The sequence below is a fragment of the Eumetopias jubatus genome, unplaced genomic scaffold, assembly GCF_037043125.1.
Source record: "Eumetopias jubatus isolate StellerSeaLion01/CBP00866 unplaced genomic scaffold, mEumJub1_p1.0 scaffold_12, whole genome shotgun sequence".
Lineage (NCBI taxonomy): Eukaryota > Metazoa > Chordata > Mammalia > Carnivora > Otariidae > Eumetopias > Eumetopias jubatus.
In genome coordinates, this window is record NW_028274818.1 from 83,988,014 (window position 1) to 84,005,750 (window position 17,737).

The 17,737-nt window shown below is 45.1% G+C and overlaps 1 protein-coding gene across 2 annotated transcripts in view; it reads left to right on the forward strand.

Annotated features, from left to right (window-relative positions):
- The window catches only part of VPS35L (VPS35 endosomal protein sorting factor like), a 115,023-nt gene that overhangs the window by 19,953 nt on the left and 77,333 nt on the right, over nt 1-17,737 (forward strand). For both annotated transcript variants that reach the window (XM_028091667.2, XM_028091668.1), the window contains 3 exons: nt 2,088-2,216; nt 9,632-9,716; nt 16,564-16,623. In XM_028091667.2, the coding sequence (XP_027947468.1) occupies nt 2,088-2,216; nt 9,632-9,716; nt 16,564-16,623 (274 nt within the window). The remainder of the gene's footprint in view (nt 1-2,087; nt 2,217-9,631; nt 9,717-16,563; nt 16,624-17,737) is intronic.

Below are 17,737 nucleotides of genomic sequence, written 5' to 3' on the forward strand. Positions count from 1 at the left end.
TGTGATGGCAGGTGCCATCGCTCTGTCCTGCATCTTTCCCCTCAGTTCAGGGTCCTTCCAGCTCTGAGACCAGAGCTGTTGGGTGCTCAGCAAAGTCTATTCGCCCACCCTCTTATTTCCCAATTCAGAAAGGACACGTTTTGAATTAGGGTGCCCGGGAGCCTCGGTCTGCATGTCCTCAGCCAACCTTGGCTAGCAGGAGAGGAATTCCTGAGCATTTTCATCGACGCTCTTTAATCCAAGTGTTACCTGAGCTGGCTTCAGTTGCAAATGGGGACTCTGTTGAAGGATACAAGGCCACTACCTGAGCCCAAGGGTATGGTAGCCTGGAACCAGGAGTTAAATAATCACCCAGACACCTAGCCAGCCACCCTCTGCCTTTCTCAGTTCTCTGTAGCATTCAGTCACTGACTCTGTACTTGTTGTACCCCCGCACCCCTCCAAGATTGATTTTCTTGCTGCTCCTTGCTCTAAGCAGCAGATGGCTGCCCCCTGGCTTCCAGGCAAACATTGCTTATTAGTCAGGGCAAGGCTGGGTTGTACTGTGCTAACAAATGAACCTCTGAGATCGTAACAGAAGTTTATTTCTTATCACATTACTCATCCAGTGAAGGTGACAGACACACCACCATCTTGAGATGCTGCCATCTCAACAGATGGCTTCCAAGGTCATCACCGCAGAGCTGAGAAAGGGTTATTCTCACCGCCTCAGCCCAGAAGGTACACGTGCTACTGTGCTCACAGCCCGTTGGCCCAAATTAGTCACGCGGCTCTTCCTACTGCAAAGGGACAAGGAGGGCCCTATCCTGCAGTTCAGGGATCTGTTGGGATCAGTCCAAATTTCCTGAACCTTCTGCTTGTATTTCTTTAATAAAGAGTTCTTTGCTTTGGATTCCAGGGAACACTGATAGAAAAAAGATTTAGTTCATGGTCTTGTGTGGGTTAACAGGACCCTCACCCCTGTGAGCTTTGTAAATAAATAGCACTTAACAACAGCCAAGGATTAATGAGCAGGTGCCATGTGCCAAAGGCTCTGCTAAATCTTTACATTCATTGTTTATTTCATCCCTGTGATGATCTTGCTTTCCTTCTGCCACAGCTTTTTGTTGTGGTCGGCTCTCTGTCCTGAAGGCACTCCCCATGGTCTAGTTAACAGCCCCCACCCCCCACTTTCGCCATTGTCCAGTAATACCTGCACACCCCTGAGTGTTTGGCTCAAGCATCCCTTCCTCCAGGAAACGATTCTTTTTTTTTTTTTTTTTAAGATTTTATTTCTTTGACAGAGAGCGAGAGCACAAGCAGGGGGAGCTGTAGAGGGAGAGGGAGAAGCAGGCTTGTCACTGAGCAGGGAGCCCGATGCAGGGCTCAGTTGATCCCAGGACCCTGAGATCATGACCCGAGCTGAAGGCAGATACTTAATTGACTGAGCCACCCAGGCGCCCCCAGGAAACCATTCTCGACCACCAGTCTAGAGTCCATTCCTTCGTTACTGTATTTCTTCCATTCTGAGATAAACCTTTTCCCCCACATTTGAATGTCCCTGAAATTGGGCTGCGTCTCTCAATTAGTGCATGTCCGTGAGTGGCATTTTTTTTTCTAACTTAGTGGTACACAAAGAATTGTGCTTCCTAGAATGGGCACCTCAGATTCAGTGAACTATGATGTAGGTTTTCATAGAATTGTTTCCTCTGGAGCATTTATCTCCATTTATATTAATATCCATCTCATCCTCTGTATAGGAAACTCCATTAGTGCAGAAATAAATTTTTTGCTCATCTTTCTGTCTCGGGCATCTGGTGTCCCCTGCTTGGCACACAGTGGTTCCCAGTGATTATCTGAATCATTGAGCTGAGGGCTGACTTAGGTCTGACTTGCTCCAAGGTCAGTCTCAGTGCCTGTGCTCTGCTTGTTTTTGCAGAAAACTCAAAAGAACCTCTTCAGTCACAAGATGAAACTGTCAGTCCTGGTTGGGAGTATGAGAAAAACTTAGAGACCGAAGCTCAGCCAATACTCAGTATTGTTCACAGGGTGGTGGCCAAATGTTGTTTTTCTTTTTGTGCTTACACCTTCCTACTTTCTGCCCACAGGGATCCCAAAAGGAACTGTTGAATTTGACTCAACAGGATTATGTGAACCGCATTGAGGAGCTCAACCAGTCGCTGAAGGACGCCTGGGCCTCGGACCAGAAAGTGAAGGCTCTAAAAATAGTCATCCAGGTCAGGTCTAGTGATTTTTTTTTTTTTCCTTTCCTGAGAATTTCCTATGTAAAACTCCTTTATAGGTAATTAAGGTTTTTCATAGGCCTGCCTTCAGGGTCTTACCCTACTTTTTTGCATCTGTTCCATTTTCACATACTTCCTTTGAAAGGCCTTGATGATGAATCTGTGTTTTTATGAGATACCTAATCCCGGGGCCACCATGTACAGCTGCACAGGTTGTATACTGCACAATTCCAGGACCTTCAGCTTGGATTACAGAATTAATGATTTTCCCTGGATTGTGCAGTTTTTTGGCCCTGATACATCCACCGACACATTTATGGTTTGTACAAACTAAAGATTGACCAACTGTCTTGGGTTCCTTGATCAGATTTCCTTTGTATTTTTGGGACTTATGGTTGTGTGTCCCTGTTATGTGCATTTTTGGCTCATATTCTGCATAATTATGTGACAAAACATGTTGACAGTGTTAGGCGAGGTACATTTGTTGAATCCTTTGTTGACCTATGACAGCTCTTGGATCACAAGATCAAGTTCTGTAAGGAAAAGAGCTTATTCAGTTTCTTGACCCTTCAGTCATTGTCTCTTGGCAAAACGTGCTCAGAAGTACACTGTAAAAGGACTCATGTGTGCATTATGATTTTCAGAACAGCATTTTATTTCAAAAATATAATCCTGTTCTTGTTCAATGTCATGGCAATGTGACATTTGTTTTCTCACCTGTTGATTTGGAGAGAGGGATGGAGTCTGGCAGTCTTGACACTGGGTAGTTGAAGTCTTTTAAGACGACACTTCATATAGCCGGTGCTTTTTTTTTTTGGTGTTTTATGGCAGAGGCAAACCTGAATTCATTTCCCTTCGATCACTGTTGTTAGTTTACAAAGTAAATACTCCCGAAGAAGAGTCCTCTCATCCTGGATACACGTGATAGGGTTGCTTGCTGAGAGGCTCAAGTAAGAAAATATTAAACTAACAAGCGCTTTTTCGAAGTATTTTTATTGGCAACATCTCCCCATAAAGGACTGGAGTGTAGAGAACTTGATGTCCGAGAGTTTTTACATCTGGAGATTTGATTCATGTCTTCTCAAAGAAAAAAACCTTGGAAGTGTTTCATTAACTTCACATCTGGTTAATAGTAACTATTTTACTTTCGATACTTTAAAGGCTGCTTCTTTAACCAAAAAAGAGAATCGGGGGTGGGGCAGAGTATGGAGAAATGAGCACAGTTCACTTTATTTGCTCTGCAGTAAGGTATTCTGTTGTGTGGTGGATTTATTGAAATGTATTTCAGTGACTTTTTAGTAAGTTACTTAATTACCCAATTCAGTTTTAGAGCATGTTCTTTTTTTTTAAGATTTTATTTATTTATTTGACAGAGAGAGAGACAGCGAGAGAGGGAACACAAGTAGGGGGAGTGGGAGAAGCAGGCTTCCCACTGAGCAGGGAGCCGGACGCGGGGCTCGATCCCACCACCCTGGGATCATGACCTGAGCCAAAGGCAGATGCTTAACAACTGAGCCACCCAGGCACCTCTAGAGCATGTTCTTACCCCTTCCCCCAAATTCCCTCAAGCCTGTTTGCAGTCAGACCCTGACACTTCCAGGCCCAGGAAACCACTGATCTGCTTTCTGACTATAAATTCGCCTTTCCCGGACATTTCATAGGGATCATTCAACATGTAATCTTTTGCCTCTGGATCGTTTCACTTGGCATAATGTTTTTGAGGTTTGTCTGTGCTGCAATATCAGCACTTTGTACGTTTTTGCTGCTGAATAGTATGCCATTGAATGGAGAACCACATCTTACTTATCCCATTAACAAGTTGATGATGGACACTGAGGTCATTTCCACTCCGGCTAGTAACGAACGATGCCACTGTGAACATTTGCGTACGAGTCTTCATGTGGACACGGGCTTTCGTTCTCTTGGGTAGATTCCTAGGAGTAGAATTGCTGAGTCCTGTGATAAGGGAATGTGTAACTTTCTGAGAAATGGCCAAAGCATTTTGCGTTTGCATCCCCACGAGCTGGGTGTGAGGGTTCAAGTTCCTTTGTTTTCCGACGCTCGCATTACTGTCTGTCACTTCGATTACAGTCACCCTAGCGGATTTGAAGTGGTATCTCATGAGTGGTTTTAATTTGCAATCCCTGGCAACCGATAAGGTCAAGCTTCTTTTCATAGGCTCATTGGCCATTTTTATATCTTTGTTAGTGAAAGATTTAATATGACTTGCCCATTTTTAAAAATCACATTATGTTCTTGTTACTTTTTTTTTTTAAAGATTTTTATTTATTTTTTGAGAGAGAGAGAATGATAGAGAGCATGAGAGGGAGGAGGGTCAGAGGGAGAGGCAGACTCCCTGCTGAGGAGGGAGCCCTGTGCGGGACTCAATCCAGGGACTCCAGGATCATGACCTGAGCCGAAGGCAGTTGCTTAACCAGTTGAGCCACCCAGGCGCCCCTCTTGTTACGTTTTGACAATTCTTTATGCTCAATACAAGTTCCTTATCAAGTATCTGATCTATGAGGATGGTCTCCTAGTCTGTGGCTTGTCTTCATTTTCATAATAGTGTCTTTTGGAGTGGAGGAGTTTTTGGTTTTAGCGAAATTCGATCTATCAACTGTCTCTTTTGGCTCATGATTTTGGAGTGGTAGCTAATAACTCTTAACCTAACCCAAGGTCATGAGAATTTTTTCCTTTGTTTTTTTTCTAGAAGCTTTTTTTTTTAAGGATTTTATTTTATTTTTTAAAGATTTTATTTATTTATTTGAGAGAGAGAATGAGATAGAGAGAGAGCATGAGAGGGGAGAGGGTCAGAGGGAGAAGCAGACTCCCCGCTGAGCAGGGAGCCCGATGCGGGACTTGATCCCGGGACTCCAGGATCATGACCTGAGCCGAAGGCAGTCGCTTAACCAACTGAGCCACCCAGGCGCCCCAAGGATTTTATTTTTAAGTAATCTCTACACCCGTAGTGGGGCTCAAACTCCCAACCCCAAGGTCAAGAGTCACATGCTCTACCGACTGAGCCAGCCAGGTGCCCCTCTTCTAGAAGTTTTATAATTTTAGCTCGTCCATCTAGGTTTATGGTCCATTTCGAAGTGATTTTTGTGTCTAGTCTAAGGGTCTAGATTTGTTTGTTTCGCATGTGGATATCTGGTTGTTTCAGCAATATTTGTTGAAAAGGCTTTCTATTCCCTATTGAATTATTTTGGCACATTTGTTAAAGTTACCTGACTATAAATGTAGGGGTTTATTTCTGAACTCTTAAGTCAATTCCAAAATATCTGTGTAAGTCTGTCCTCATGTTAGTACCACACTGTCTTGATTACCATATTTTTATGGTAATTTTTTTAAAGATTTATTTTATTTCAGAGAGAGCGCACATTGCGCGTGCGTGAGTGTGCAAGTGCAGTGGGGAGGGGTAAAGGGAGAGGGAGAGAGAGAATCTTAAGAAGACTCCGTGCTGGGGCACCTGGGTGGCTTAGTCGGTGAAGCATCTGCCTTCAGCTCAGGTCATGATCCTGGGGTCCTGGGATTGAGCCCCGCGTCAGGCTCCCTGCTCCACGGGGAGCCTGCTTCTCCCTCTCCTTCTGCCTGCTTGTGTGCTCTTTCTCTCTGTCAAATGCATAAATAAAATCTTAAAAAAAAAAAAAAATGCCGAGCGGAGAGCCTGACACGAGGCTCGATCTCATGACCCTGAGATCAGGACCTGAGCCAAAATCAAGAATTGGACGCTTAACCGACTGTGCCACAAAGGCGCCCCTATGGTAAATTTTGAAACTGGTTAGTGTAAGTCTTTTAACTTGGTTCTTTTTTTTTTTTTTTTTTTTTGCCCCACAAAATTATTTTGGCTATCCTGGGTCCTTTGCATTTCTATGTGATTTTTAGTATGCGCCTATTTCTACCTGCCCTGTCCTCACCCCCCACCCCCAAACTGGGATTTTGATGGGGATTGTGTTGACTTTGTTAGGTCAGTTAGAGAGATTTGCCATTTTAACAGTAGTGCGTCTCCTGATGCATAAAATATGCATCATTCTTTCTGTCGATGGGCATCTGGTTTTTCCTTTTTTCTTCTTTGTTATGAACGGTGTTGCCAAGATCACTCCTGGACAAGTCTGCTGGCCCCTCTGGAGGTGAGGACCCATAGCTGAGAGTGGAATTGCTTGGGTGCTGGACATGTGCCTCTTGAGCTTGACCGGGCAATGCCAGATTGCTTTCCCTCGCAGCTGTGCCCCCGCGCACTCCTAGCAGCACTCGGGCTGTTTGAGTCTGTGCTGTTGAGTGGCCTCACAACATTTGGTATGAGCGGACTTTCTGTTTATCATTTTTCCAATTTAGAAGGTAATAAAATCATATTGTATTGTGGTTTTAATTTGCAGTTCCCTGATTATAATTTTGGGCCTCTTTTCACATGTTTATTGGCTGCTGGGGTTTCCTTCTCCATAGAGTGGCTTTGGTTGATTCTTCTTGCTCATTTTTTCCATTAATGGTGTTTGTATTTTTCTTATTTTTAAGATTTTTTTCCATGTATCTTTGGTAGTAATTGTCTTCTGATTAGTCTGCTTGCTTGCTTCTTTTGATCCATCTTCCTTTCTTAGTTTGCGGCTTTAGGTTATGTTTTACTGTATCCTTTTGTTTGGGCTATTTAATATATGTATATGTATATAAATATATACATATCCAATATGTATATATGTAGATATATATTGAATTCTAGAAACTGCCTAGTGTCCTTGTAGAATGTTGCTAATTGGAAAAAATGAAAAACACCCTTTTAGTATTTTTCCAGCAGTGCTAATCAGTTCCATAGCAAGTATTTCAGGCAGAGTAGTTTATCAGTCAGCCGTTCAGGAAGTGTCTGCCATGGTGCTTCTCCACCTGGGCTGCACATCAGAATCCCTTGGGAGCTTTAAAAATGTCCTGAGTCTGAGCTGCACCCCAGACCAGCTTGATCAGAATCTCTGGGAGTGAGACCCAGATGCCATTATTTCTAAAAGCTTCCCAGATGATTCCAGAGCTGAGAACACTTGGGCTGTGGGATGCTCAGTCCGTTCGGAGTATGCTGCAGATTGTGGCTATCACAAACGCAGTGTGTCCTGGGTTCCAGCGCTGCTGTCACCTGAAGCCCTTGTTAAAAATACTGATTCCCTGGTACCTCGGCTGGAGGTTTTGACCAGTAGGTTTGGCATGGAGCCAGGGAATCTTTTTTTTTTTTTTTTTTATGGTAGGTTCTATGCCCAGCATGGAGCCCAGCACAAGACTCCAGCTCACAACCCCGAGATCAAGAGTTGGACACTTAACCAGCTGAGCCACCCAGGTGCCCCAAGAATCTGTAATTTTAACACACACCCTAGGAAGCCTAATTTTTGTTTAGGAAACTGCACCAAGGCTTTAAAAATCTGGCATCTTCAAAATAGTGATTTAAGGGGAACTTCATTTTAGGACCTGATTACGACTTTAACTGTGGACCTAAAAAAAAAATTCCGCTTCCTGTTCTCTCGTGTGAAATGTATGTTCCGTGATACCAGCTTGGGAGAAAAATCAGTACACAGATGTTGGGAAGCCCCAGCTGTGTTTAATTTGCAATCTTCTGTTTGAATTCTGTCTTCTCATCTCACCACTGGGCAGTAACTCCTCTCTGAGGGGCTCTGGGTTGGAACTCAGGAGACGTCACATCCCTAGGAACCGAGGGCTATGTATTGTAAACAGTCTCTAGGATTCAGAGTTGTTTGCTTTTTCCAAGCCCTGAAATCTCATGGGGCATTGTTGAAGTTGGAGCTCACATAAAGGGCATATGAAGAACACAAAGCAAGGCATCTGGAAATGGATTTCTACAAACGTCCAAATGCCACGTTTGGTGTCAACACCATTGTTTTAACAGCTTACGTTTCCCTCGCCCTTCTCTCCCCCACACCCCCCCCCCCAAAAACATGTGGCTGTAAGAGGGTGTTTCACAAAACAGAAATGTTGTTTGCCTTTAGGCTGTAATGCTAAGGAGAAACTTTGTGAATTTAACAATTTAGAAATTGGGTGACAATGCCAAACGGAAAACCCATATCAGCCTACCTCTTGATATGACAGACATTATTTCCAATCTTTGCACTTTGGAAATGCATATTAACGGACTCTGTCTTTTGTTTTTAAGTGACATATTTGTATCTAAAGGTCAAGCATTGGAATGATAGAAGATGGCAAATTATTTAGTTCCTTGTGCTTACTTTTGAATTCGTAAAGATTTCAGGGCATTAAGTTTTGTTCTCCAAAGAAGAAACAGATTTTTTGTTTCTGATCATAAAAGATGACTTAATCTGGGGTGTTTAGGGCCACGTTTTGTGGCTGTAGTCTTCCATTAAACATTCTGAACGTGTCGGGGTGCCTGGGTGGCTCAGTCGGTAGAGCGTCCAACTCATGATTTCACCTCAGGTCATGATCACAGGGTCCTGGGATTGAGCACCGTGTTGGGCTCCATGCTGAGCATGGAGCCTGCTTGGGATTCTCTCTCTCCTCCCCCTGCCCCTCCTGGCTCACGCTCTCACGCTCTGTCTCTAAAAAATAAAAAAAGATCTGAACATGTCAAGGGCCCTTTGGTGTGAGTGATACAGGCATAGGGATTGAGCAAAATGTTCCTAGTGTTGCATATCATAGTTACAGGGAAATGTGCTCTTTGAAGCTTGTCATGTTTCCTTTTAGAGGGAAATTTGGAAGTGAGAATAAATAATAGATGCTATGGGGATAAAATGTACAGCATAGGGAATATAGTCATTGCTATTGTGATAATGTTTTATGGTGACGGATGGTAGCTACACTTGTGAGCTGTATAGAGTTGTCTATAATGTATAATAATATGCAACAATGCTATGTTGTACACCTGAAACTAACATTGTGTGTCAACTATACTTCAATTAAAAAAAAAAATAGTTGCTCGTTTAAGAAACCCTGGAGATGTACTTACGGCATCATTTCATAGAAAAGAATGTTGAAGAAGCAAGACCATCCTGAGATAAACCAGAGGAAGCTGTGCTGAAAAGCACTTGGAACAAAGCTGGAGTCGTTTGTGAGAACGTTGATGGGAGAGGTGTCCTTGACCTCTCTTGGTGACTTTGATGCTGACCCTCGTTCAGTGTATAAGCAAAGACCCTTCTGGATAAGAGTCCTCAGTCCTGTGGCTTTCTTGGGAGGGATGTGATGGAGTGTTTCTATAAGAGGCTCTGTAGTGAGCGGTCTGCCCCCCAACACCTTGTCAGAGGGACAGTGGTTTTGCTTCTCATTATGTTTCCAATGTCTGGCATGGGGCTTGGCACATGGAAAGCACCTGTGCTTGTTTGTAGAAATTAATTTTCCAGGCCTGGAGCATTGCAACCAAGTCAGACACGACACAGTGAATTTCCTTCTCTCTTCTCTTTTTTTTTTAGTGTTCAAAGCTTCTTTCAGACACAGGCGTTATTCAGTTCTACCCAAGCAAATTTGTCCTTATCACCGACATACTTGATACATTTGGTAAGTACTAGTCCTGTTCATCTTCAATCTAGGAAATACATTTTTTTTTTTTTTTTTTTTGCCAGAAGTTGGGTGGTAGTGTTGCTTTAATTTCTGTTGTGGTTTAAGTAGTTGGGTGAAACATGAGGAAGACCAAACAACCGCCCTGCCCCCACTCATTAACAAGGGTGCCGTTTTTAGAGAATCCTAAATGACCTGTTTTCTAACCTTCTGAGAGGCTAGTGAAGCAAGCAGGTGAAGCATGGGGGAGCTGGGGAGCACACATCCGGTCTAAACCAACTCCCGTCCCTTAACATGTCATGGTACCTGGAACTCACTTTGTCAGAACCGAACTCGGCTTCTCTTCCCAGCACCTGCAGTGGGTTTCTGTCCCAGGGAATGTACCCCGTGCCCGAGCTGGAAATGTGAGAATCTTCTCCCCTGCGCCCCATGTCCAGTCCATCACCAGGTTCTTCGGTCTCCTGGGTGTCCCTCCACTTTGTCTGTTTTTATCTGTCTTCACTGAACACCATAGTCCAAGCCACAGTCCTCTCCTGCCTGGACCGATTATGACAGCTCTTGTGAGGTTTCCTGCCACGTCACGGCTGCCCTTTGTCCCATGCTCTCCCCATCAGGCAGAATGATCTAGACTGAAGAGAAGAGCCTGGGGCCCCTCTGGAGACACAGGGGGCTTTTGTGCTCCTTGGTGGTCATCGGTGGCCAGAGCATCAAGCCATTCAGCCCTCTATAAACTCTAAATGATGTTCAGTGGCAAGGTTCTCCCCAAGAACTAGCAGACAGAATCGTCTTCTGAGAGCCCAACACCTAGCAGATCAGAACAGAGACATTTGCTTTCTTGCCAAGGAGGGACCAGTGGACTCCCAACCCAGCAAGTCTCATCTGAAGCCCATAGAAAGATCTAGTATGGCAGAAAACAAAATATCAAGCAGAGACCCCCATTTGCTTCACAGGAGACTGGGGTCTGAGTGTAGTAGCTAGAACAAATGATATAAAAAAGGTCTAACTCCTAATCTTGGGAAAAGCGGGTATTTATTGGCTTATGTTGAAAAGTCCAGGAGTAGTTTCTGGATTCAGGAACTCAAACAGTGTGTTGGTATTTTCTAGTACTTGCCCTTGGGGTCTGCTCGTTCTAAAACTCTGCAAGGTGTTCTCCACTTGTATCAGTTCTTCCGCCGGTAGTCCCAGGACAAGGGAAGAGCTTTTTTCTTCCAAGCCTACAACGAAAAGTCCCAGAATTCTATCTCCTTGGCCTGGTTGGATCACAAGTCAGTTTCTGAGTCATTTTTGGTATCTGGCAGGATGAATTAGCAGATTATCCAGGCCTGGGTCACCCCAAACAAGAAAGGTGATGATGTTGCCAGAAGACAGGGGGATGGGAGCTAACTGGACCCCAAGAAGAGATGGCCTGGCTGAGTGACGGCCAATCAGGGTCAGGTGGCCCAGGCACTCTGTGGAGTGCCAAGGATGTATCAGCAAGAAGAGACAAAAATCCTCACTTTTGGGGGCTAATGTTCTGGTAAAAGGGATTTACAAAACAAGTAAGTAAACCCAATTGTATGTTAGATGATGATCAGTAGCGTGGAGGGAAAACACAAAACAGAGGAGGGTAAGGGGTGGAGGAGACTGTGGTTTTAGTTAGGGTGGTCACAGGAGGCCCTGCTGAGACGTTGCTATTTGAGCAAGTGCTTGAAGGAGAGGAGAGATGAGCCACATGCTCTCTGGGGGAGGGAGAGTGCAGCCATGTTAGGCCGAGGACAGGGGGTGCAAAGTCCCTGGGGGAGGAGCGTGCCTGGCAGGTTTGAAGAGGCTGGGATGGCTGGAGGGGGTGTGCCGGGTGGTGGCTCAGGAGCTGACATGGCTGGAGGTCCTGGCGGGCCTTGTGGGCCATTGGGAGGACTTGGGCTTTGACCCTGAGAACATAAGGAACCACTGGGAGTGTTAAGGCGAGCAGGAATGTGATGATTTAAGTTTTACTGGCTGCTTGTTGAGACTATAGGGCGGAGGTGGGTCAGGGAGCGTGGCTAGCACTTCAGGTGGGAGGCTGGGGAGATGGCGGAGATGGAGAAAATGAATGGATTTGCAGAATGGTTGGGTGAGTTAGGCTCTCAGAATAGATACTCAGTCATACGCCCTTCGGGCCTTGATTTGTCCCCATGTGCAGCTTGCCTTCAGCAGCGAGGACATCAGTCAGGGAGAGAGGTCGGTGGTTGTGTCTGGTTCTCCTGACAGTTCTATTTGTCATGGTGGGTTAACACACCAGCCTTCTGGTTTCCCTCACCTGCCTCCTGCAAGTTTCTTCTGCATGAGTCAGCATTCTGAGTGAGACTAGCACGATGGATCGGCTTCTAACCTACAAGCCTGGCCAGATCCGGACATTAACCTTGTGAGAATTTTGGGCAGCCGATCCGTCAGCCTCTGCTGGCATCATCCCAGTCCCCTCCCTTGGCAGGCCGGGATATGGTGCACATGCCTGTTTTTGCCCTATCCCAGAGATTAGCTGGGCTGAGAATTGGTAACAGCAGTGATAAACCCTCAACAAATAATGTCCTTGGGCCTGACTCTGTTCTGGGTGCTTTAGAGATATTACATTACGTTGTCTTCATCACAACCTGTGAGGTGGGGTCTCTAATGACCCCATTTCACAGGTGAGGGGCCTGAGGCACAGAGAAGTAAAGTAGCTCTCCCAGGGTCGCAAGGTGGGCAGTAAGCGGCAGGCCTGGGATTCTGAGTTTTCTCTGTAGTCAAAGACCTGTTTTGTTTCTCTTGTACTTGGCTCATGGGGGAAATGTTGCTCTCCATGAAAATTACAAATGTGTGTTAATTTGACCCTGGCATCTTCACCTCTGGGAATTCATCCCATTTGTGATAGCGGAATCCTGGAAACAACCCAAGTGGCCATCACTGGGGGACCAGTTACATAAACGAGGGTCCATCTGTACCCCGGAGCATAGGAAGCCCACAAGAAAGAGTGAGGGTGTGCTCTGCATTCCGGTGTGGAGAGATCTCCGGGGTATATATGTCATCACGTGAAAAAATCAAAATGCAGAACAGCTGTAAAGTATGTTCTGTTTGTGTAAGAGAGGAGGAGAAATTAGAATACTTGTTCACATTCCCTTTTATTTGCCTGAAGAAACATTTAGAAGGATGTCCAAGAAATTCAGTAGCAGTGGGAGTCCTCAGAGGCCGGCGGGGGCCGTGGAGTGGATGGGGATGGGCCAGAGAGAAACTTCCCTCATACCTTCTACAGCCTTTTTTGAATTTCGTATCAGAGGAGTATTTTTCTTTTTTCTTTTTTTTTTTTTAAAGATTTTATTTATTTATTTGAGAGAGAGAGAGAGAATGAGAGATAGAGAGCACGAGAGGAAAGAGGGTCAGAGGGAGAAGCAGACTCCCCGCTGAGCAGGGAGCCTGATGTGGGACTCGATCCCGGGACTCCAGGATCATGACCTGAGCCGAAGGCAGTCGCTTAACCAACTGAGCCACCCAGGCGCCCCCAGGAGTATTTTTCTTTTTTGAAACCGAACATTCAAATGAGGTATCGGCCTTTGACGTCATTCTCCTTCCACATCTCAGTGGTCGACACTCAAGTGTGAGGACCATGGATTTAGACAAGCACCACGGGTCTCGGAGCTAAAACTTGCCTTGGGCCTGGGAATCTCTAAAAACAGTGACAAGCCCCCCTCTTACCTCTAAACCAGTGGTCCCCAACCATGGCTAAACACTTAAAGCACCCGGGGCGCCTGAAAATAGGCTGCCCTTGTCAGGACCTGTTGTGATTAGTATTCCTCAGGATTGTGAGGCAGACTGCATCTGCAGGTGCTCAAGGAGACTGTTGTGCTCTGCCCGTAACAAAATGTTTTCACCTTTCACAAAACGGGTGGCAGTCTGCCTTGCTTGTGTGGAAGTTCGGAGCGCTGTGATCTGGCTTGTGTGCATTGTCCTAATGGTGCTCTGTAGGGAGGTGCTTGACCGTAGGCGGGCTGGTGTTTAGTGGTTGACAGGATTGACCGAAGGTGGGAGCATCTTGCTGGGCAGGGATGTGGGACATGGCCCTGAGCATGTGCAGATGGGAAGATGCATGCTGGACTTCAAGGGAGATTTCACTGGAGTCACCGAGCACAGAGCTGGGCTCTGGAGTCTCTTGGCCCACGCCCCACGCCCCACGCCTGTGTGTCCTGTTCCAGAATCGAGTGCATCTGACCAAGAAACACTTGGTTTCCTCCTGCAAAATGGGCATAATAGATGCTGCCTCTGGGGTTTTCTGGAGGGAATTAAGAGAATACATAGGAAGCATATAACGTTTTTCCTCTTCTAAGAGTTTGCTGGCAGGATCATGTAAGCAACTTTGAAAGTACCTGGCGCAAAGTTAGTGCTCAGAAAATTATTTATCTATTTTAGTGTTCTTGATTTGTAAGACAGTTGGGAAAGGAAATAAATCTAGGATCAGGTATTATTTCTCAAGACTGTCCACTAACCTAACAAAGGAAAAAAATACTCACCAAACTCGTTTGGCCAAAAATGATTTTGTAGTTGAAGGCCCCTTAGCATATGAAGGTACACTATACACATTGTGGTTTTAGAGGGATGGCAGGCTTTTTGTGGAGCAAGTAAAGGCGTTTTGTGCTCTTAAGTCTGGTCCATGTACCATAGGTGAGAGGTGACCAGCATGGCTTGCTGTGTGATGGCCCAAGGTAAAAATTGCAGTCCCAGTGCCATGTTCTGTGGTCCTCAAGAGGAGGCCCATCATGGCCCCAGGTGTGGCTGCCATGGGAGCCCATGGCCGCAGGTAAGGAAAGCACTTCTGGCCAGGAGGAAAAAGGCAGGTGGCTTTGAGAACTGGGGTTTATTCCCTGAGGCTTCCTGGGAGCTTCTCAATTGAACTGATGGTGTAGAGCAGGGGTTTTCATCCTCGGCTGCACACCTGGGGAGCTTTAAAAACACTCCCAATGGTCAAGCTGGACCCCAGATCACTTCTGTCAGAACCTCTGGGGATAGACACAGACACCAGCCTATTTTCAGGCGCCCCGGGTGCTTCGAGTGTTTAGCCAAGGTTGGGAACCACTAGTTTAGAGGGAAGAGGGGGCTTGTCACTGTTTTTAGAGATTCCCATGCCCAAGGCAAGTTTTAGCTGTGAGACCCATGGTGCTTGTCTAAATCCATGGTCCTCATGCTTGAGTGTAGACAAGAATTGCCTAGCTAAGGTTATTCAAAATTCATATTCCTAGTCCTCACCCTCCAAAATACTATTTTGCACTAGCTCTGAGGTGGGCCCCAGGAATGTGCCTTTTCAACAGGTGTCTTTATGTGATTGTAATGTAAGTAGTCCCCCCTTGGGAGAGGCACCCAGATGGCTCCTCTTCTCTTGGGCGGCTTCCTGCCCTTTGCCCTAGCCTGGTGTCATTTCTTGGTGAAGTCATTTGACTTCACGTTCTTAGAACTTCCTGTCTGTCTCTTTTTCCATGTGAGGACCGGTTGTGTGTTTCTTTGCTTCCCTGAATGATGGGGTTATGGGGGCAAAAAATAACGCAAGGGCTTAGGGAAATACTTTTGACATTAAAGGTGATTTGGAAGACTCCAGGAAAGGAATAGAACTATAATTTTTATCCCTTTGATGTTGATAGTATTTTCTAAAATAACACAGAATAAATAAAGCTTTTAGTCCTAGATTAAGGGGTGGTTTGTGGACCAAGTCTACCCTGCCCACTTGCTTTTGTAAGTAAAGTTTTGTTATTGTTATTGGAACATGACCAACCACATCTATTTGCTTATACATTGTCTGTGATTGCTTTTGAGCTACAGTAGCAGATTTGAGTCCTTGCAGCAGTGACCTAGGACCCACATCACCTAAAATATGTTTATGCATCTAGCAAATACTGAGCGTCCACGGTGTGCCAGTCACTGATCTTAGTACTGGGGATATATCCGTGAGCAAAACAGACCCAAATTTCTACCCTTGTAGCACTTGCTAGTTGAATCTCAAATTTCGATGCTTCTGGGCACCAGGCAGATCACATAAATGAGTGCCCTAGACAGTTGCTGAGAGACAGCATGGTGGAAGCTGGGACAAACTGGGTGGTATATATGCCATTTGAAGAGTCAGCTACTAATTTGTCATAGCTTGTTCATTTTTTTTTTTTTTTAAAGAGACTTTTTAAAGATTTGAGAGCACAAGGAGGGGGAGCAGCAGGCAGAGGGTGAGGGAGAAGCAGGCTCCCCACTGAGCAGGGAGTGTGATGCGGGCTCCACCCCAGGACCCTGGGATCATGACCTGAGCTGAAAGCAGACGCTTAACTGACTGAGCCACCCAGGTGCCCCTGTCATAGCTCATTTTTATCCTGTAGGGATATGGGCCATTTTTGGCACATCATTTGTGAAGAAGCAGGAAATCGGGTTTTTCACATGAACGAAGTTTTTAACCTGTTGGCAACTAATTAAAAAAAAAAAAAGTTAAAGCACTTTGTGGGCCTTTGTGTTGTGGGCCAAACAAAATGGATCCCTGGCTGGATTCTCCCCACAGGCTGCCCATCTGCAGCCTCTGGCTTAGAAGCACAACATGGATGATTTGCTGATGAGTGAATGGAGGTGCCCGAGGTCCCCTTGGCCCTAAGTTTCCCTCTCTAAGGGGAGAAGGATGACTTCCCTGCCTCGCAGAAAGTAGAAGTCCGCACTTTATTAAAAACAGAAACAAAAGAAACGCGGCTTAAAATTTGTCCCACTAGGTGGCAGCATACCATCACAAGTTAAAGTGCTCTGGGCCAAGCCGGCTCCGTCCCTAATTAACAAACGTTTATTTAGTGTTCACTCCTGAAGAGCGGGATGCTAACACCATCTGTCCTTTTCTCCCCAGGAAAGCTCGTGTATGAACGCATCTTCTCCATGTGTGTGGATAACCGCAGCGTCTTACCAGGTAATGTCAGAGCTGTTCTACTGGTTTCGTTCTGCCCTGGAGTTGTGATTAGGTTTCTATCAAGTCAGGATTTATGGAGACTCAGTATAAGATTTACTTTGTTTTTGGTGTGTTAAAAGTAGAAGAAACACCTTTGCAGATTTCTGATCATCTCAGTTTTCTAAAAAAAAATTAGAAGGTTTTCAAATGGCCTGGCTAAGAATTTGGGCAAGTACTTGGAATCCAGGAAAATAAAAAGATATTGCAACTAGATTCAGCTGACCTTTTATATCAACTTAAATCCCTCCACTGCCTGACATTTTTTTCCTGCATCTCTCTCCTGAGAAGCAAATTGCAGAAACCAACTTTATATATGCTAAAGAACAATGTCAAAGGAATCGATAACAGATACTTAAGTGATGTGTGCATTAAATTTATTGCCAATCCATTTTAAATTCTAAGGGGGTTAAAATGGGACAGCTTGATTATGAATCTCTGTTGTAACATAAATGGTGACGATCTGTCTGGCAACATGGAACTCTCAGCAGCGGCTTCTCTTACTTCTTGTCCCTCCTTTCAAGTTTCTAGAGCTGCTGTAAGGAAACGTTCTCATCCATACAAGTTACCACAACAAGCTTGCTTCCACTGCTCCTGTTTTCAGCCAAATAATGGAATCAGCGACCGTAACCCATAATTGGCCTGTTCACTTATTCATTAATTCTTTCATCCATCTCTGTATCTGTTATTTTAAAAATGATTTAATACAGCTCTTTCTCAAAGAGACAGAACTCTACAGACCTTTGGGGCTGGAAGGGTCATCTGGTATCAGATGAGCAAACCCACGGGGGAAGAGCCAAGGACTTGCCCTCAGCCCTGTCGCCAGCTAGTGGGAGCCTTGCTCTTAAGCTGGATCTGTGCCGTCCAACATGGCGGCCACGGGTCATGTGGGGCACTTGAGATCTGGCCAGTCCAAATGGAGGGTGTGCTGTGTGTATAAAAATACATTGGATTTCAGAGACTTAATAGAAACAAAAGACCATGAAGTATCTCACTGATGATTTTTAAAATTGATGGCATGTTGAAATGACATTTTGGGTGAATTGGGTTAAATGAGGCATTTTACTAAAATTTCACT